Source organism: Nematostella vectensis, chromosome 7 (assembly GCF_932526225.1).
Source record: "Nematostella vectensis chromosome 7, jaNemVect1.1, whole genome shotgun sequence".
In the NCBI taxonomy this organism is placed as follows: domain Eukaryota; kingdom Metazoa; phylum Cnidaria; class Anthozoa; order Actiniaria; family Edwardsiidae; genus Nematostella; species Nematostella vectensis.
This window is the reverse complement of record NC_064040.1, coordinates 16,077,317-16,097,123: the sequence shown is the minus strand read 5'-3', so window position 1 is coordinate 16,097,123 and position 19,807 is coordinate 16,077,317. Positions and strand designations below refer to the sequence as shown.

General features: G+C 39.5%; 1 protein-coding gene, 1 long non-coding RNA gene and 19 other non-coding genes across 22 annotated transcripts; 20 read left to right on the top strand and 1 right to left on the bottom strand.

Moving 5' to 3' along the window:
- Positions 1-84: 84 nt before the first annotated feature.
- LOC5501003 lies at positions 85-12,010 on the bottom strand. Of its 2 annotated transcripts, none has more exons than XM_032369375.2 (3): positions 11,587-12,010; positions 1,979-2,158; positions 85-677 (listed from the first exon to the last, which is right to left on the bottom strand). In XM_032369375.2, exons 1-3 carry the CDS (start codon positions 12,008-12,010, stop codon positions 616-618), a joined length of 666 nt encoding a protein of 221 aa, XP_032225266.1. In that variant the 3' UTR covers positions 85-615. The 2 variants fall into 2 exon arrangements, with proteins under 2 accessions (XP_032225266.1, XP_001622371.2); XM_001622321.3 differs by lacking the exon at positions 11,587-12,010 and adding an exon at positions 6,167-6,905.
- Positions 6,937-13,016, top strand: LOC116608025. The gene is made up of 3 exons (XR_004292524.2): positions 6,937-7,037; positions 7,984-8,039; positions 11,596-13,016. It is a non-coding gene; the product is annotated as an uncharacterized LOC116608025 (long non-coding RNA).
- A 909-nt stretch (positions 13,017-13,925) lies between these two features.
- Trnav-aac lies at positions 13,926-13,998 on the top strand. The gene has a single exon. It is a non-coding gene; the product is annotated as a tRNA-Val (tRNA).
- A 77-nt stretch (positions 13,999-14,075) lies between these two features.
- Positions 14,076-14,148, top strand: Trnav-uac. Its single transcript has one exon. It is a non-coding gene; the product is annotated as a tRNA-Val (tRNA).
- A 163-nt stretch (positions 14,149-14,311) lies between these two features.
- On the top strand, positions 14,312-14,384 carry Trnav-uac. The gene has a single exon. It is a non-coding gene; the product is annotated as a tRNA-Val (tRNA).
- Positions 14,385-14,467: 83 nt separating this feature from the next.
- Trnav-aac lies at positions 14,468-14,540 on the top strand. Its single transcript has one exon. It is a non-coding gene; the product is annotated as a tRNA-Val (tRNA).
- Positions 14,541-14,620: 80 nt separating this feature from the next.
- Trnav-uac lies at positions 14,621-14,693 on the top strand. Its single transcript has one exon. It is a non-coding gene; the product is annotated as a tRNA-Val (tRNA).
- Positions 14,694-15,081: 388 nt separating this feature from the next.
- On the top strand, positions 15,082-15,154 carry Trnav-cac. The gene has a single exon. It is a non-coding gene; the product is annotated as a tRNA-Val (tRNA).
- A 162-nt stretch (positions 15,155-15,316) lies between these two features.
- On the top strand, positions 15,317-15,389 carry Trnav-aac. The gene has a single exon. It is a non-coding gene; the product is annotated as a tRNA-Val (tRNA).
- Positions 15,390-16,218: 829 nt separating this feature from the next.
- Trnav-cac lies at positions 16,219-16,291 on the top strand. The gene has a single exon. It is a non-coding gene; the product is annotated as a tRNA-Val (tRNA).
- Positions 16,292-16,453: 162 nt separating this feature from the next.
- On the top strand, positions 16,454-16,526 carry Trnav-aac. The gene has a single exon. It is a non-coding gene; the product is annotated as a tRNA-Val (tRNA).
- Positions 16,527-17,048: 522 nt separating this feature from the next.
- Positions 17,049-17,121, top strand: Trnav-aac. Its single transcript has one exon. It is a non-coding gene; the product is annotated as a tRNA-Val (tRNA).
- A 228-nt stretch (positions 17,122-17,349) lies between these two features.
- On the top strand, positions 17,350-17,422 carry Trnav-aac. Its single transcript has one exon. It is a non-coding gene; the product is annotated as a tRNA-Val (tRNA).
- Positions 17,423-17,809: 387 nt separating this feature from the next.
- On the top strand, positions 17,810-17,882 carry Trnai-aau. The gene has a single exon. It is a non-coding gene; the product is annotated as a tRNA-Ile (tRNA).
- A 236-nt stretch (positions 17,883-18,118) lies between these two features.
- On the top strand, positions 18,119-18,191 carry Trnav-uac. Its single transcript has one exon. It is a non-coding gene; the product is annotated as a tRNA-Val (tRNA).
- Positions 18,192-18,509: 318 nt separating this feature from the next.
- Trnav-aac lies at positions 18,510-18,582 on the top strand. The gene has a single exon. It is a non-coding gene; the product is annotated as a tRNA-Val (tRNA).
- Positions 18,583-18,809: 227 nt separating this feature from the next.
- Positions 18,810-18,882, top strand: Trnav-uac. The gene has a single exon. It is a non-coding gene; the product is annotated as a tRNA-Val (tRNA).
- Positions 18,883-18,962: 80 nt separating this feature from the next.
- Trnav-aac lies at positions 18,963-19,035 on the top strand. The gene has a single exon. It is a non-coding gene; the product is annotated as a tRNA-Val (tRNA).
- A 164-nt stretch (positions 19,036-19,199) lies between these two features.
- On the top strand, positions 19,200-19,272 carry Trnav-uac. Its single transcript has one exon. It is a non-coding gene; the product is annotated as a tRNA-Val (tRNA).
- Positions 19,273-19,353: 81 nt separating this feature from the next.
- On the top strand, positions 19,354-19,426 carry Trnav-cac. The gene has a single exon. It is a non-coding gene; the product is annotated as a tRNA-Val (tRNA).
- Positions 19,427-19,590: 164 nt separating this feature from the next.
- On the top strand, positions 19,591-19,663 carry Trnav-aac. Its single transcript has one exon. It is a non-coding gene; the product is annotated as a tRNA-Val (tRNA).
- Positions 19,664-19,807: the final 144 nt, after the last annotated feature.

Sequence of the window (19,807 nt, the reverse complement as noted above, 5' to 3'; positions counted from 1 at the left end):
TCGCTGAGTAAAGTCATCATAAAATAAGCACATTTGTGGTGGTCAACTTGGCAAATTTCAGACCCTTATAACTTTCCACAAAGCTTTTATGCTATATTCAATTTTCCTTAGCAACAGATGTCAGTACACCCTTAAGGGCTTGCAAAACTCCCTCTTATGAATTCTATTGTACAAAGCACCCTTATAACATAAAGAAAGGAATTTGATTAACAACACTTGGTAATTGGGGAGAACGCTGGTCCAGTCGGAGTTTCTTGCAAATCGCCACATGTCAGCTGCATCGTAAATTTCTGCATTTTCTATCAATGTTAGCGAAATCTTAAGGTTGTGTAAGCTTTGCTTTTATGTCTTCCGTGAGTTGTACTTTTATACGCCACAACACTCCTCATCTTTAAAAATGTTGTGGAATCACTAGGTGCTATGATGATATTAACAAAAGCAATTAATTTTTGTGTGTTCATCAAGGCAACGTTGCGCGAGTATTTTGGACGACAAACGTTGCATTTCTGAGGCTGCCCAAAACTTTGTCAAATATGCCTAGAGGAAACCGTGGTACATCTGACGCAGTCGACTTTATGGTGGAGAGCCAATGTTGTGTTGTCGCATTCCTTTTGGTTAGGATATAGTACTTTCATCCACCATTGTCGTCGGCGAAGTTCGCTTTTTCCCGTATTTTGCTGAAAGTGAATGGCAAAAGGTTTTACAGTCTTAGAACAAGTTCTATAAAGCCATCGTGCGTTCTAAATGCCCCTAAGTCTTCTAAATCACATAACACTGACACGTTTCTAAGTTTCCTTGTCAGTCAGATACAAACTTGATACACCATTTTAATAGCATCTAAGATTTTGAAGTGGGAAACAAAAAAGGTAAAAGTCAAATGCTGAAATGATCCTTTCTTTTTTATTTTGATTATCTTTTTGAAGCTCTCCAATAAATCATTCCTCGTATAAGAGTTATATTAGAGCTTTTTTTTATTCTCTTAAGCTAATAGACTAACCACTAAAATACGGACCGTTTAACAATGCGACGCGCGCTACCGTGGCTACTTAGAGAAGATTAGCCAATCAGCATGCGAGAACCATACAACTTCATGCGAGAAACACACAACTTCATGCGAGAACCACGCAACTTCATAATTAAGAAAATTCGTCGTGTTCTGATGCGCACTTGATGCGTTTCTTTGCCTCGCTGGTTGTTCATGCCAATCGGATTGTATGTTTCTCACATCCTCATTGACCTACTTCATAAAACTGCCAAGGTGATCACGCCTCGAACCTTGTCTATTTTACTTAAACGCAGTCCACTAACTTGAAAAGCGAAGCCCGTACCGCAGAGTTATCGAGACTCAAGACACTCTGCCCGCTATTTGTGCAGGCAAACCAACGAATAAACACCCCAATACTCCAGATCCAAGCAATCATGAGGAACATGTACTTACCAGACAAACCAAGGAATGTACACCCCAATACTTCAGATCCAAGCGATCAGGAGGAATACATACTTACCAGACAAACCGACGAATGAACACCACAATACTCCAGATCCAAGCAATCATGAGGAATATATACTTACCAGACAAACCGACGAATGAACACCACAATACTCCAGATCCAAGCAATCATGAGGAATACACACTTACCAGACAAACCGACGAATGTACACCCCAATACTTCAGATCCAAGCGATCAGGAGGAATACATACTTACCAGACAAACCGACGAATGAACACCACAATACTCCAGATCCAAGCAATCATGAGGAATATATACTTACCAGACAAACCGACGAATGAACACCACAATACTCCAGATCCAAGCAATCATGAGGAATACACACTTACCAGACAAACCGACGAATGAACACCCCAAGCGATACTCCAGATCCAAGCAATCATGAGGAATACATACTTACCAGACAAACCGACGAATGAACACCACAATACTCCAGATCCAAGCAATCATGAGGAATACATGCTTACCAGACAAACCGACGAATGTACACCCCCAAGCGATACTCCAGATCCAACCAATCATGAGGAACACGACTGTCATTAGTTGCGCTAAGCCCACGAAACAGTTGATGCACAGAATTGTGGCACGATCGATGAACGAGTCGTCACCGGACAGACAAAATGCAAAGAAGCCGGACAGAACAGTACCTAGAGAGTGGATAAAGAAATCAGTGAACAAGTTTGTTGTGATGATTTTAAGGCTATTAAAATATAGTAATTAAACACGTCCAGAAGTGTTCAACCTCCACTTGTCTTAGTTGCGATGGTGGCCGCTTACAGAAGCCACTGTATTAACGATTATTTTTTAAGTAGATGATTCGTTTTATAAGTGATAATATTGATGACGGTGATTTTAACGATGGTTAAAATGATGGTTAAAATCATGGTTAAAACGATGGTAATACTTGTTGATGATGACGATGACGATATCGAGCAAAACAATGATGATAATAATGATAGTGGTGTCGTAGATAATGGTGATTGTGATGTTGATGAAGATGGTGTTGCTAATGTTATTATGATAATGATGAAGACGATTATATTGAATTCAAGGTGGAGGTGGTGATTATTATGGTTGACAAAAACATTGCCGACAAAGACGATGTTAATGATGATATTGGCGATAATGCTGATGATGCCGACGGCGATAATGCTGATGATGATGATGGCGATAATGCTGATGATGCCGACGAAGACGATGTTGATGATGATGATGGCGATAATGCTGATGATGCCGACGAAGATGATGCAAATGATGATGATGGCGATAATGATGATGATGCCGACGAAGACGATGTTGATGATGATGATGGCGATAATGCTGATGATGCCGACGAAGATGATGTTGATGATGATGATGGCGATAATGCTGATGATGCCGACGAAGATGATGCAAATGATGATGATGGCGATAATGCTGATGATGGCGGTAATGCTGATGATGCCGACGAAGACGATGTGAATAATGATGATGGCGCGACCTCTTATTAAGGAATTTCCAAATATATGTACGCTTTTCCATATGATATCTATAACCGTGCACCCCCCCCCCCCCCCTCAGCCAATCCTGGGTACGCCGCTAAAAATGATGTTACTGATGGCGATAATGATGCTGATGACGACTACAAGAACGATGATGTAATAATGCTGAAAAAGCGACGAAAGAATAAAATGGTTTTGATCATGGGATAACATGATTATAACTATAATTATGATGATGATCGTGGCTGTAGGCAATAGTGTTGATAACTTGCAAGAAATCTTCTACAATATTAACATTGCTCATCTATCCTAAGACAAAATGACAAAATATTGATGAGCAACCACCGAGCTAGAGCTAGAGCTTTGTCCCTCCCAGCACGAGCGAATATCATAACCAATGGAAGAATGCCAATATAGATAACATTACGCCTACCGTATAAAAGAAGACAGAGGTAGTTATTATCATTTTTCTCTGCCTTTTAGGTAAAATGGGGAAAAAGCTCCAATAAGCCTATCTTTATTTTGACTTGTGCATTTCGCTGGGGCAGTTGTAACATATTCTAACTTGAACACGTTTGCTCTCAAAACCTTGATAATAGAGGACTTGTGCTATGGGATTACGTGACCTTTTGGGTTGAAAATTCAAGCCAAAATATACACAGAAATGACTGCGCCCGTCTCGCAAGATTAAATTTAATCCTTTCTGAAAAAAGTCTGGTTTTATTCGTATGCGCTAAATAAGTTGCTTTTCCTAGCTGTTATTTTGCTGCTCAAAGCCTGAGAGCGCGCTAGTTTGCCACCCAAAAAGTCACGTGATCTCTTAACGCAAGTCCCCTATTAAAGACACAGATACTTTAGATATTATATTTCGAACAATAATTGATAAATTGCAGGATCGACATGTAAAATTTGCGAGCGCTATTTACTAACCGTCTCATATTCTGAAGTAAAAGCAAATATAAGCATAAGAATAGCGTAAATATCCAAATCGAAATGACATGTAATACCACTTCTTTAATGACTGACGTCAATAGAATACGGCGCATTTATCCATTGTTTAAGCCGCGCGGTTTCTAGGGGCGAGCGCAAAAAAAAATTGGACGCCCTGCGTATATAAATATACATCTTGTATAAAATACAAGATGGCACCCGATCATCGAACGGACCGCGTTTTTCTCGATAAGAACACCGGGTACTGCCTCCTCAAAATATTTCGGTTATCTTTTTTCGATATTGTGGTAGATGCGTAAAAATGGTGGTAAGGTGCGCGGAGGCATCTTTTTCAGTGACGGTTAGCAAACAATCACCTGTTCCTACAAGTTTTCCAAGCATATAGGGTAGTGTCGGAGAGGGGGGGGTAGGCGCACGATATACATGACACGCAACATTAACTTTCTTGATTTTTGTCTCTGACTATTTCTTACATTAGTAACTTTGAGTATAAAATATAAAAGATATACATTTTAATCTCTTGGTGGGTTATGACGTCAAAGTGTTCCGTGTTATGCATTTCCGCATTATTATTCCCCACAAGGCTCAGGATGACGCCGCCCCAGGGGCCGTTATAGGGCCAATTCTTGGGTCTTACAGAAGCTCCAGGCCATTATTGTGGGGGAAAAATAATTGAAAAAAAAAAGTGATCAGCATTGCACTTTCTGATCAAAATTATTTTCCTCCGGTCGCGAAAAATCTCGTACGTTTTTTCTTTTTACAACACGTTCTGGTTTTCCAGTACTCACCGGTAATCAGAGTTGTGAATCCTGGATGTGGATACCAGGTGCAGTAGAAAATGCCAATCTGACCGGCTGTACTAACTTCGCGAATAACCATTTCCGTAAAACACAGTTCACAAGAGAACCTGACATTATTAGCCTCTTCCTTGCATATAAATAGGAGGGAAGGTTTATTACTACGGTCGCCGTCGAATTTGACAAAAATGCGACATATTGCTAATATTATGGAATAAAATTTTTTTAATTCGTAGACAGCTTGCTGTTTGGCTTAAAATTTACATTAAACAAAAAAAAAATGGCTTCCTTTCATTAAAACTTTTTTTTTGTAAACACTTGTCTTCTACTTATGACTAATGTTTAAAGTATAACATGGCATTTCCTTAGTGTCGATAAATGTATATAGGAGAAATCCATAAAGGCATTTCAGAAGCAAAACGTTTTCTTCGTTGAATGGATAATACTAGAACTTTGCTTATAGTTTGCAATGAGATTTTTACAACCACACCTCTGTTAATATACAGTATGATATTCAAAAACAAAAATTCAATTAGGTTAGAAGTAAATTGGCAACGGCTGTCAAAAAAGTGGTATTAACAGCTCTCCCGATTTTTTCATTCTATAATTCTAGATTTTTTTCATTTTGTTTCTGTTATACACCAAACAATGAACGCTAGATTAATGCGCTGAGACAAACGAACCTTAATAGAGGTTCATTTATGTGTAAGGGATTGTATACTTTTCTCTTAGCTTTCTTGTCAGGAAATTACAGTCTAATGTAGGTGCATTAATATAACTTTTGTAGCAACTTAAAGATTCTTAAAATGTTTAACCCCCTTAGCGCACCAGACAATTTCCGTTCATGCATTTCACAAGAAATCTATATGTTTTCCTAGAGCGTGTCAGATCCGTGCAATTTAGTCCAATTTATGTCATATTGTGAAGTGTGTCATTTATTGAAGGGAAAATCAACCTCATATACTGTTAGTACTGGCAATGGCATTAATTAATTCTTGAAATATAAAGTATTATTGTTGGTTTAGCATTTCAAAGCGTAAGAGTCTTGAAGGATTTAGCTTGAACTTGAAAAGGAAATTTGACAATTTCGAAAAAAGGCACGGAAAGCAACAATTTCAGAAAAGCGATGGATTGACTTAGAAATAACATTGAAAACATCGCTATGTCAAACCTTAATTAAGTGATTTAGATGATATCAGTACTTCAGAAATATAAAACAAATTAAACGAAGAACAAATAAATTAAAGGACAGGGATAAAATCCAAAGAATTTCTGGAAGGGGAAAGGATTACTTAGCTTCCGAGATAAGAATCTGCGGGACCTTGAGAAATTTAATATTTTTCAATTTTCAAGATATTCCAACCGATAATTATGCCCTAAACAGGTATATTACTAAAACATTGTATTACTCTTAACAATCACTTACCTAATCCAGGTAAAATTATGTTGCAAAGCAAGCAAATGACTGCAAGAAATTTTGGTAAAGTTGGTATGGCTCCACGAATAGATACCGAAACCCTTTTCTTTTGTTTTGTTTCGTTGACCTCCCCCGGCACAATTGTAGTCTCTGGAACTTGAAAACCTTGAAATGGTGTTGATAAACTCATAGTTGAGATAGATGTACTGCGAATTGCTGGTACAAAACATTCAGAGTCCTCATCGATGCTTTCTAGTCTTCTTATACTCCCACGGCCTTGTGTTGTTTCTGATTTTCTCCGGTTGCTCGTGCCAAAGTTTGTGTTATTGCCAGCACGGGTAGACTCGTGTACTGAGGAAACATTGTCTTCGACACAAGGTGAATTTAACGATGTGTACATAGCAACTTCGTCTGAATTATTATTCACACCATTCCTATTAAATTCTTTTGTATCAGGAGTTACCTCTGACATAACGAGGCTGAGCGTAGAATTGGTTTTCATCTTTATGGCATTTTGTCTTGATCCTTCACACAGTTTCTTTTATCGTATGTTTTGACTTATTCAATGTCGCCACAAAGCCGGATTTATGGATCTAAACCCTCTCTTGTAATTAACAATTTCACTTTAGTTCCGTTTGTACCATAATATCGCCGTCTGGAGGGCTACATGGCTGAAGTTGTGGCTCCGTTGCTATAGAAGTCTTTTTTATAGATATTACAATCTCCCGAGAATTACCCCAAGATAGGAAATGTGACACCCTACACCAACGGTGACGGAGTGATCGATGACAGCCACTACAATCTCTATAACATTTCGGAGACCTTCCTTTTTAGATGAGAAAATAATCGAAAACATATCAGCAAGTTTGGGGCATTCCTGGTGAGTTTTTCCGCCAAAAAAATAATTTAGGAAATCAAACCTCTGAACCTCCAGCAAGGGACGGACTCGGCGAACTATTCAGATTGTACACAAGCAAAAAGCTGATGCGTGTAGCCAAAACACGTAGATGCCCATGAGGCCACTTGGCATCGATTTCATGGTATTTTTGCTGATCTAATGGAGAATATGTATAAATGATATAAACTACATCTTTTAAACTATTTTTAAAATATCCTAGAGGCATAATAGGAAATACAGTCCCTAAATTTTCTGAGTGTTAGAAAGCTTTTATAGTTTTTTGTTTCACTGCTTGTGACCGACTTTGCTTCTTTTAAAAAGCTCATAAACATATAGTTAGGTCTTTAATATTCATACTTTATTCTACTCATTATATTTGATTTGGTCATGTGTCTTGTTATCTGATGCCAGCTGAGACTCGTGCCCAGTCCTATACGTTGAAAGAGGCGCGAGGCACGCAAAACGAATGATGTTCAATTTGCCCTTTAGCAAAGCAATCAAGAAAACACTGCGCGCCGCTTATAGAATCAGTCCGCCCCAGACCCTAACGCGCCTGACTCGTAAAAAAGACAAGATCTAGGGTGGCAGTTTCCCGACGTAAGTTGAGTTCCCGAGCTTTTTCACATGACCTGCTACCCCCTGCCACCCCGTCCCCCCTCCTGCCCCCTTGCTAGCAACGGCCCTGAGTTAAGTAACGTTTTTTGAACTTTCAACATATTCTCTCGCTAGTATTGTAGTTGCATACCGTAAAAGCTTTAGCTCCACCTCTTTACCCCTCCCCCTCTCCCAAGCTACTCCAATAAGCCGCTCTCTAGATCTTCATGAATATATCGCCCCTCTATCAAGACCTTCCTCCTACCAAAAAAATATAATAAAAATTTGATAACAAATTACGCGTTTCCTAAAGTGATTGTTTTTATGGTTACAGATGGTGCAAAATGCAAGTCAGATGCATGTCGGGTGCAGGTTGAGTGCAAAATGCAGGTAGGGTGATTATTTTTTTTTTTTGCTTTCTCTATTTTATTCAATTTTTACGGCTAACGTGACGCGTTTAAATACTCAGATTTTCGTTTATTACTAAGCAATCACGTGACCGTGGGAATAATACGAACATCTAAAAGGTAAAGTAATGTATAACGGTAGATGGACAAGTGAAAAATAGTTATAGGTGATGACGTCACAAATCACGTGATCGTGGGAAAATAACGATTCTACAACACTTGCGCGTAATCTCGCTTTCTGATTGGTTGTTAGCTATGGTAAATCAGAGGGCATTCCACGGGATTCGTCATTCACACAATCCTTGCAGGTTCACTTGAAGCAAAAGAGACGAATAACCTTGATTCGAATTCGAAAAATTTCTTAACCTTTTTCTAGTAAATATATTTTCAATTCTTAAAAAAGGAAACTAAGAGTAACGAAGACTGCAGGGTTTTGAAGCTAAAGTTTTAAATTTTCGTTTATCTGCGCGCGCTGCATGCATACACCGGCTACCTGTATTTAGGGGAATGGGAATGGAACGGGGAAGTGGGAAATAGGGAAAGTGGGAAATATAAATCCGCTGTTTTATTGTTTTTGCTATTGCTTATAGAAAATAACTAGTACCAAGATGTGTGTAGTAAAATAATAGATGATACATGAACATACGGGGGTTGCTTATTAGAGAGGGGGCGCGTATTTCATCCTCAGCGCGAAATGCCAAAAACTGAATCGATCTTTTTTGAGGAAAACCGAAACGATATACTAAAAGTTAATAAATTACTGCTTTCAGATATTTTTGTTTGAACGCAGAGGGGGGCGCAAGTTTGGAAGGGGGCGCTTATTCCAAAAGTCGAGGTCGAGAAGGGGCGCTTATTCCAAAAGTCGAGGTCGAGAAGGGGCGCTTATTCCAAAAGTCGAGGTCGAGAAGGGGCGCTTATTCCAAAAGTCGAGGTCGAGAAGGGGCGCTTATTCCAAAAGTCGAGGTCGAGCTTATCCCACCTCAACCATGGATGTATCAACTCTTGATACTGTCATTTCTGGCTGGATTAAAAAAAAAAAAACAGAACGGGACCATAATCTTACAGTGCGACGCGCGCTAACGTGAACACCAGACAGACAGTGCTGAAAAACGCAAGACTAGACCTTTACTCGAACGATTCAACACTGAGATTTTGTTTGTTTTCGCCAAAACACGCGCATGCGCATACGTCAGCACTGTCCACCAGACAAAGTTTGTTGACAACTTTTTGACAGGTTTATGACAAGTTTCGACAAATCTAACCAATAACAACTGATAAACAAGTTGTTGTGAGAGCGTGAGAACTCATTTCTAGCCAATCTCGTTTGGTTACTGCTTTGCTTATAAAAACAGTAACCACTCCAAAAATAGCTTTAGAATATCATTTTCATGTTTATTACTGGCGAGAATATATATGGATTAGTGGGTTCGGCGAAAGCTACTGCGGAGTAAACACCACAGCTCTACAAGACCATCAACCAAAAAAAAAACAGAAGTTGCAGAAGTTAATTCTAAAAAAGTGAGAAGACAGAAGTAGTTTAGTCGCTTGAGAATGCTGTGATTAATGTATTAGTTTTTTCCTTCCCTACTTTTATTTAAAACGGTATACAAACCACGCGTTCTCTTGACTTTTTTACTTAGAGATTTCTTGACAGAGTCTTCTTCGGATACCGCTCTTGTTCCATTCCATTCCCCGTTCCCCCAAATACAGATAGCCGATTTGCTACACATCAATTTTGTAAGGCAGACTGATTGTCTTTACTTTGGACCACATTTGTTGGCATACTGTTTTAGAGACAATTTTTTTTGCAGGTGTTTGCGTTTTTTAAAGAAAACAAATCAAAGAATATATCTAAGAGCTAAGAATTGTGGAGGAAAATATAGGGGAAACAACCCCTGCAGAGGAAGTGTTTTCCCCATTTGTTGCTGTGTAGGATATATACGTCCAAAGTAGAAATATTAGACATCTAAGGTTATATTATTAGACATCTGAGGTGATATTATTAGACATCTAAGGTGATATTATTAGACATCTGAGGTGAGATTATTAGACATCTAAGGTGGGACTATTAGACATCTGAGGTGAGATTATTAGACATCTGAGGTGAGATTATTAGACATCTGAGGTGAGATTATTAGACATCTGAGGTGAGATTATAGATATCTAAGCACAGCTCCCTGTGTGCCCGATCTCCGCGACGCCCTGGGTCCCCGACGATGACATCTTCTCATACATTTCTTTTACAACTTTAACGGAGATATTCCTTGTTCATCTACCTTCATTCATTACTTGACCCAAGTTTGGTTGATGTGCAGCAAATTGCTGGCGCAATATTTTTATTATTCCCACGGTCACGTGATAGCTTAGTAATAAACGAGAATCTGAGTATTCAATATTTTAACGCGTCACGTGAGCCGTAGAAATTGAATGAAACAGAGAAAGCACACAAAAAAGGAAAAACAGTAAAATCACCCGACCTGCATTTTGTACCCTCCGTTATGGTTACATGTAAAAAGCATATCAATATTTGGGTGACCTTCAAACCCGCTCGGTCAATCTCTGGGAGGCCTGGGTCTAAGGGCTTTTCAAGATTAGTGAGATAAAAATTTGACCAAGCTGTCAGGTTTTTTTGGACAAATTCTTGCCACGAGTCTCAAATTGACAGGAATCAGCATTTTTCACCATATTTTCTGGAGATCAGGGAGCGGGAAAACTTTAGCTCTTCTAAATATGGGCATCAATGACCATATAAGGCAATGCAAACAAATGACACTATCCTTGGGGAATATGTTTGATATGAACTTTATAGTATAAGCCCGGTTAGGATATCCGAGACAAGTGGTATATCTACAAGTTTATACCACATGAGACTTTTATCAAATGCATGTACCAAATTCTCAAAAATTAGATGTGACGTTTAATCACAGGGCGAAGTCGGGATCTTTCTCTTTGCGCGCTTCCTATACAACCTAAGCGACAACTTTGATTTTTTCCATGTTATCTTATTCATAAAATCCATAATATTTTCATCATCACATCCCTCCTTTTTTCGACTCGTTAATTTCAGCATTCACTCATACTGTGTTCTTTTTGATACTGTAAAGTAAATCTCCTAGCAACCATAAACATACCATTGTGTTGTCAATGTATGACATTTACAAATGACAAGTGTGTCCATTAAAGACTATTCAAATTCGCTAAAAACGCTTAAAAGCCGATAGTGAAAACATGTCAGCTTTTAACTAATAAAGGATATTTATTGCCTCTTATATCGGGAGTAACGGAGCTCAATACCCTTTGAATTTTCCTTGAAAATATATCGAAGCGGCCTTTGGATTGAATCTGAACCTTTGCCTTCAACACTTCTATGAATGGAGATCACCCTAACATAGACGTTTCTTAAATACCAATTAAAATTAAGTGTTTTAGAACGAAATAGTTAAACTCGCATTTACCTCTGAACACAGGGTTCCATGATGTATCAATTAAATTTTAATAATTGTTATTTTTTTTATTTTTTTTCCACCTACCCACACCAGGCGCCAGCACGTTCGCGACACAGCAACAAATCGCGATGTTCATTGGAAGAACAGGAATTGCCGCTACAACATACGACTTTTGCTCCCCTCTTAAACTCGCCAGACTCAACCTCCGTTTTCTACCGTCTCCAATGCCCTCTTCGTGTGAGTCTACGCTTTGATCGAACCCCCAAGCGGTCGTTAACTTCGGCGCAGTAAGAGCAAGGGTTTGTTTCACTGTTCTTTCACCTTGCTCTTCTGACGGATGTAAAGACTGTGGAAACGGGTGCGCTACTAAAGTTGCAGGCGGTACTAGTAAGTGCCCTGGTACGTGAAGACTCTCTTGACTCCGGAGAACTGGTTTATCGGTGGTTTGTGATGGTGGTTGCTTGGTGCGAAGAGTAGAAAGCTCATCCGGGCTAACGTTGACCTCCATTTCCGAAAGACTGCTTACTCGACTTTGGAGTAGCGGCTGTTCTGTGTTGATTGAAAATCATCGCTCGAGGTGTCGTATTTGGAGAGCATAATATTGAATGAATGAAAAATATAATTATGTATGCGCAGGAAACAGGCGAAATTAAGTTTAAAATATATGCTTCTCAAATTACAGTAATCAGTCATTCAGTGCATTTTTTTTCTAAATCGTCCTACTTACTCTTTGTTTACTCCTTTTCTATGAAAAAAGTCTATCTCACATTCAGTGGAAAACGATTTAAATGATAGGCAATTAGATAATGCAAATCCCCCTATGACTTTTATTGACATTGTCTATTTACATAAAGTAGTTCGTCTTCCTTCCGATATGCATCAGAACTGAGAGCGCATTATACAAGAAAACGTTTATATAGAGCAAAGAATATGAGTGCGTGTTTTATTGGGTAAGAATGATAACGGATAGGCATGATCGTGAAAAGAAAGAAGAAAGTTGCGTGCCGTATTATCCTTGTGTTTTAGGGACCGACTTACTACCATTATTACGGTATTTGCCCTTTTTTTTTGGGGGGGGAGGGGGGTGGGGGTTACGGCGTTACGAGCTGACATCAGATATCAAATCAACTCCAAAACTCTAATCTCAAAATTCTAAAACTCAAAACTAAATTTTATCAAAAATAATCCTGCAGGGTATTGGAGCCAAATTGTTTAATAATTCGCCTGCTGCAAGTATGATCATTTCTAGATCGCTTAGGTCGTTTTAAGAACAAGCAAAATATTTACATTTCAAGAAAAAGTTCCAGTTTAGCTTTAAGGGGTTAATATGTAAATTTAGGTAGTTTTTATATTAAATTGTAAAATTGTAGCATATACATTATATATATATATTTTGGGATACATTTGTCTTTTTCCATATAATTTTGTTATCCAGGTCTACCATTTATATCAGCTTTGCTGAAGGGCATTACCTGGGAAAATATTAGTAAACAATAAAAAAAAAAATAATAACTGATCGGCCCTCTATTCTTCGTAGCCCGCAAAGCATGATGGATGAATAACCATAGGCATGGCACTCTCCAACGAATTGCATCAAAATGGTAGATTCTAGCAAAACAGGTAGAGGAGGTAGGTAGTTGAACTTGCGTGGGGAGAAGTTCTTATTTATCTGGGGAGAGAACAGGGGGCTAAGAATTTTTTCTGGCATTTAAAGACCTCGACCTTACCTTAACCTATTGTGGAAGAAAGTCTAAATCCATCGACTACGGTTTATTGTAAACTTTCGGACGTATCGGTTACGTGGGCGGAAACGTTTTGTTATTTGTGTGCCGATTAGGCACCCTTATGACACCGCATCCAAGAGGAGAGAAAGTCGTTTGCTGCAAACAAGTTCATTTTCTTTATTTTGAAAGTATCATATTACTCCCCGAAATGGCCCCTAAAACTAACGATCAACAAAGCCGATTGCTTACACTTTTGGTATGCTATTAGAAATAAGAGATAGCTAAATAATAATGGTTGAAAAATCCTTGCGAATTTCAAAGTAGGTAAATAACAGATTGGCTGAAAATAAAAATACGCAAATATCTCAGAATTCCTCTTATAGATTTTAATAAAACTTCCTCTAAGTGCCAACCAAGGTCTGATGTATAATATCCTATTGGTTATTTGTAAAAAAAAAATTCCCTGTAGCGAACAGCACTTCGCGAATAGTGAATTTAACGGGTTCACCGTTCCGTTGCCATAGAAACAGCAATGTCAACACATGTTACATGTTATAAAGTTCATCCTTAGCTGCATGCCATGGCCAAATAGTTTAATTATCCGATCACTGAAGCAGAAGATACGAGCTGTGATTGACAGGATGGTTGGGAATTCGGGAAACTGTATCGAATCTCCTTAATAGAAAAGAAAATGGTGAAGTTTCCGTAGTGTAGTGGTTATCACGTCTGCCTAACACGCAGAAGGTCCCCAGTTCGAGCCAGGGCGGAAACATTTTTTTCTTTTTGACTATGGGGTACAATATGATGACGTCAAATGACACCGCATTTAATAGGGGAAAAAGTCGTGAAGTTTCCGTAGTGTAGTGGTTATCACGTCTGCTTTACACGCATAAGGTCCCCAGTTCTAGCCTGGGCGGAAACATTATTTAATTTTTTTGCCGTTGGTGCATCCATATGATGACATCGAATAAAACCGAATTCAATTAGGGAGCCTGGGAGGAAATATTTTGTTATTTTTTTTGCGGAAGGGGTACAATATGATGACATCAAATGACACCACATTTAATAGCAGAGATAATCGTGAAGTTTCCGTAGTGTAGTGGTTATCACGTCTGCTTTACACGCAGAAGGTCCCCAGTTCTAGCCTGGGCCGAAACATTTTGTTATTTTTTTTTTTGCGGATGGGGTACAATATGATGACATGAAATCACACCGCATTTGATAGCAGAGAAAATCGTGAAGTTTCCGTAGTGTAGTGGTTATCACGTCTGCCTAACACGCAGAAGGTCCCCAGTTCTAGCCTGGGCGGAAACATTTTTTTATTTTTTTTGCGGATGGGGTACAATATGATGACGTCAAATGACACCGCATTTAATAGGGGAAAAAGTTGTGAAGTTTCCGTAGTGTAGTGGTTATCACGTCTGCTTTACACGCAGAAGGTCCCCAGTTCCAGCCTGGGCGGAAACATTTTGTTATTTTTTTTTGCGGATGGGGTACAATATGATGACATCAAATGACACCACATTTAATAGGAATGATAATCGTGAAGTTTCCGTAGTGTAGTGGTTATCACGTCTGCTTTACACGCAGAAGGTCCCCAGTTCGAGCATGGGCAAAAATATTTTGTTATTTTTTTTGCGGATGGTGTACAATATGATGACATCAAATGACACCGCATTTAATAGGAGAGATAATCGTGAAGTTTCCGTAGTGTAGTTTTTATTACGTTTGCTTTACACGCAGAAGGTTCCAAGTTCGAGCCCCGCCGGGACATTTTTTAATTTTTTTTTGCCGTTGGTGCATCGATATGATGACATCGAATGAAAACGAATTTAATAGGAGAGAAAATTGTGAAGTTTCCGTAGTGTAGTGGTTATCACGTCTGCCTCACACGCAGAAGGTCCCCTGTTCGAGCCAGGTCGGAAAAATTATTTTAATTTTTTACCGTTGGTGCATCCATATGATGACATCGAATGAAACCGCATTTAATTAGGGAGCCTGGGCGGAAATATTTTGTTATTTTTTTGCGGATGGGGTAGAATATGATGAAATCTTATGAAACCGCATTTAATAGGAGAGAAAATCGTGAAGTTTCCGTAGTGTAGTGGTTATCACGTCTGCCTAACACGCAGAAGGTCCCCATTTCCAGCCTGGGCGGAAACATTTTGTTATTTTTTGCCGATTTGGCACCCATGCGACACCGCATGCAAGAGGAGAGAAAATCGTTTGCAGAGGAGGCATCCATATGATGACATCGAATGAAACCGCATTTAATTAGGGAGCCTGGGCGGAAATATTTTGTTATTTTTTTTGCGGATGGGGTACAATATGATGACATCAAATGACACCGCATTTAATAGGAGAGATAACCGTGAAGTTTCCGTAGTGTAGTGGTTATCACGTCTGCTTCACACGCAGAATAGGTCCCAAGTTCGAGCTCCGCCGGGACATTTTTTAATTTTTTTTTGCCTTTGGTGCATCGATATGATGACATCGAATGAAAACGAATTTATTAGGAGAGAAAATTGTGAAGTTTCCGTAGTGTAGTATTTATCACGTCTGCCTAACACGCAGAAGGTCCCCAGTTCGAGCCTGGGCGGAAAAATTTTATTATTTTTTTTGCGGATGGGGTACAATATGATGACATCAAATGACACCACATTTAATAGGAATGATAATCGTGAAGTTTCCGTAGTGTAGTGGTTATCACGTCTGCTTTACACGCAGAAGGTCCCCAGTTCGAGCATGGGCAAAAATATTTTGTTATTTTTTTTGCGGATGGTGTACAATATGATGACATCAAATGACACCGCATTTAATAGGAGAAATAATCGTGAAGTTTCCGTAGTGTAGTTTTTATTACGTTTGCTTTACACGCAGAAGGTTCCAAGTTCGAGCCCCGCCGGGACATTTTTTAATTTTTTTTTGCCGTTGGTGCATCGATATGATGACATCGAATGAAAACGAATTTAATAGGAGAGAAAATTGTGAAGTTTCCGTAGTGTAGTGGTTATCACGTCTGCCTCACACGCAGAAGGTCCCCTGTTCGAGCCAGGTCGGAAACATTATTTTAATTTTTTACCGTTGGTGCATCCATATGATGACATCGAATGAAACCGCATTTAATTAGGGAGCCTGGGCGGAAATATTTTGTTATTTTTTTGCGGATGGGGTACAATATGATGAAATCTTATGAAACCGCATTTAATAGGAGAGAAAATCGTGAAGTTTCCGTAGTGTAGTGGTTATCACGTCTGCCTAACACGCAGAAGGTCCCCATTTCCAGCCTGGGCGGAAACATTTTGTTATTTTTTGCCGATTTGGCACCCATGCGACACCGCATGCAAGAGGAGAGAAAATCGTTTGCAGAGGAGGCATCCATATGATGACATCGAATGAAACCGCATTTAATTAGGGAGCCTGGGCGGAAATATTTTGTTATTTTTTTTGCGGATGGGGTACAATATGATGACATCAAATGACACCGCATTTAATAGGAGAGATAACCGTGAAGTTTCCGTAGTGTAGTGGTTATCACGTCTGCTTCACACGCAGAATAGGTCCCAAGTTCGAGCTCCGCCGGGACATTTTTTAATTTTTTTTTGCCGTTGGTGCATCGATATGATGACATCGAATGAAAACGAATTTATTAGGAGAGAAAATTGTGAAGTTTCCGTAGTGTAGTATTTATCACGTCTGCCTAACACGCAGAAGGCCCCCAGTTCGAGCCTGGGCGGAAAAATTTTATTATTTTTTTTGCGGATGGGGTACAATATGATGACATCAAATGACACCACATTTAATAGGAGAGATAATCGTGAAGTTTCCGTAGTGTAGTGGTTATCACGTCTGCCTAACACGCAGAAGGTCCCCAGTTCGAGCCTGGGCGGAAACATTTTTTTTTTGGCCTATGGGGTACAATATGATGACTTCAAATGACACCGCATTTAATAGGGGAGAAAGTCGTGAAGTTTCCGTAGTGTAGTGTTTATCACGTCTGCTTTACACGAAGAAGGTCTCAAGTTCGAGCCCCGCCGGGACATTTTTAAAATTTCTTTGCCGTTGGTGCATCGATATGATGACATCGAATGAAAACGAATTTAACAGGAGAAAAAATTGTGAAGTTTCCGTAGTGTAGTGGTTATCACGTCTGCCTAACACGCAGAAGGTCCCCAGTTCAAGCCTGGGCGGAAACATTTTATTATTTTTTTTGCGGATGGGGTACAATATGATGACATCAAGTGACACCGCATTTAATAGGAGAGAAAATCGTGAAGTTTCCGTAGTGTAGTGGTTATAACGTCTGCTTTACACGCAGAAGGTCCCCAGTTCGAGCCTGGGCGGAACATTATTTTAATTTTTTTGCCGTTTGTGCATCCATATGATGACATCGAATAAAACCGCATTTAATAGGAGAGTTAATCGTGAAGTTTCTGTAGTGTAGTTTTTATCAAGTTTGCTTCACACGCAGAAGGTCCCCTGCTCGAGCCTGGGCGGAAACATTATTTAAATTTTTTTGCCGTTGGTGCATCGATATGATGACATCGAATGAAAACGAATTTACTAGGAGAGAAAATTGTGAAGTTTCCGTAGTGTAGTGGTTATCACGTCTGCCTAATACGCAGAAGGTCCCCAGTTCGAGCCTGGGCGGAAACATTATTTTTTTTTTTTTTTGCGGATGGGGTACAATATGATGACGTCAAATGACACCGCATTTAATATGGGAGAAAGTCGTAAAGTTTTCGTAGTGTAGTGGTTATCACGTCTGCCTCACACGCAAAATGTCCCCTGCTCGAGCCTGGGCGGAAACATTATTTAAATTTTTTTGCCGTTGGTGCATCGATATGATGACATCGAATGAAAACGAATTTAATAGGAGAGAAAATTGTGAAGTTTCCGTATTGTAGTGGTTATCACGTCTGCTTTACACGCAGAAGGTCCCCAGTTCGAACCTGGGCGGAAACATTATTTAATTGTTTTGCCGTTGGTGCATCGATATGATGACATCGAATGAAAACGAATTTATTAGGAGAGAAAATTGTGAAGTTTCCGTAGTGTAGTGGTTATCACGTCTGCCTCACACGCAAAATGTCCCCTGCTCGAGCCTGGGCGGAAACATTATTAAAATTTTTTGCCGTTGGTGCATCCATATGATGACATCGAATAAAACCGAATTAAATTAGGGAGCTTGGGAGGAAATATTTTGTTATTTTTTTTTTGCGGAAGGGGTACAATATGATGACATCAAATGACACCACATTTAATAGGAGAGATAATCGTGAAGTTTCCGTAGTGTAGTGGTTATCATGTCTGCCTAACACGCAGAAGGTCCCCAGTTCGGGCCTGGGCGGAAACATTTTTTTTTTGCCTATGGGGTACAATATGATGACGTCAAATGACACCGCAATTAATAGGGGAGAAAGTCGTGAAGTTTCCGTAGTGTAGTGTTTATCATGTCTGCTTTACACGCAGAAGGTCCCAAGTTCGAGCCCCGCCAGGACATTTTTTAAATTTTTTTGCCGTTGGTGCATCGATATGATGACATCGAATGAAAACGAATTTAATAGGAGAGAAAATTGTGAAGTTTCCGTAGTGTAGTGGTTATCACGTCTGCTTTACACGCAGAAGGTCCCCAGTTCGAACCTGGGCGGAAACATTATTTAATTGTTTTGCCGTTGGTGCATCGATATGATGACATCGAATGAAAACGAATTTATTAGGAGAGAAAATTGTGAAGTTTCCGTAGTGTAGTAGTTATCACGTCTGCCTAACACGCAGAAGGTCCCCAGTTCGAGCCTGGGCGGAAACATTATTTAAATTTTTTTGGCGTTGGTGCATCCATATGATGACATCGAATAAAACCGAATTTAATTAGGTAGCTTGGGAGGAAATATTTTGTTATTTTTTTTGCGGATGGTGTACAATATGATGAAATCAAATGACACCGCATTTATAAGGAGAGAAAATCGTGAAGTTTCCGTAGTGTAGTGGTTATCACGTCTGCTTTACACACAGAAGGTCCCCAGTTCGAGCCTGGGCGGAAACATTTTGTTATTTTTTTTTGCGGATGGGGTACAATATGATGACATCAAATGACACCGCATTTAATAGGAGAGATAATCGTGAAGTTTCCGTAGTGTAGTGGTTATCACGTCTGCCTCACACGCAGAAGGTCCCCAGTTCGAGCCTGGGCGGAAACATTATTTAAATTTTTTGCCGTTGGTGCATCCATATGATGACATCGAGTAAAACCGCATTTAATTAGGGAGCCTTGGCGGAAGTATTTTGTTATTTTTTTTTGCGGATGGGGTACAATATGATGACATCAAATGACACCACATTTAATAGGAGAGATAATCGTGAAGTTTCCGTAGTGTAGTGGTTATCATGTCTGCCTAACACGCAGAAGGTCCCCAGTTCGTGCCTGGGCGGAAACATTTTTTTTTTGCCTATGGGGTACAATATGATGACGTCAAATGACACCGCAATTAATAGGGGAGAAAGTCGTGAAGTTTCCGTAGTGTAGTGTTTATCATGTCTGCTTTACACGCGAAAGGTCCCAAGTTCGAGCCCCGCCAGGA

Bases quoted from the DNA above. Each gene is read 5' to 3' on its own strand.
- LOC5501003 (XM_001622321.3), bottom strand. From the start codon at position 6,659: ATGAAAACCAATTCTACGCTCAGCCTCGTTATGTCAGAGGTAACTCCT. The intron at 2,159-6,166 runs GTAAGTGATTGT...TCCACTCTCTAG, and splicing joins CATAATTTTACCTGGATTAG to GTACTGTTCTGTCCGGCTTC. The intron at 678-1,978 runs GTAAGCATGTAT...ATTCACTTTCAG, and splicing joins TACATTCGTCGGTTTGTCTG to CAAAATACGGGAAAAAGCGA.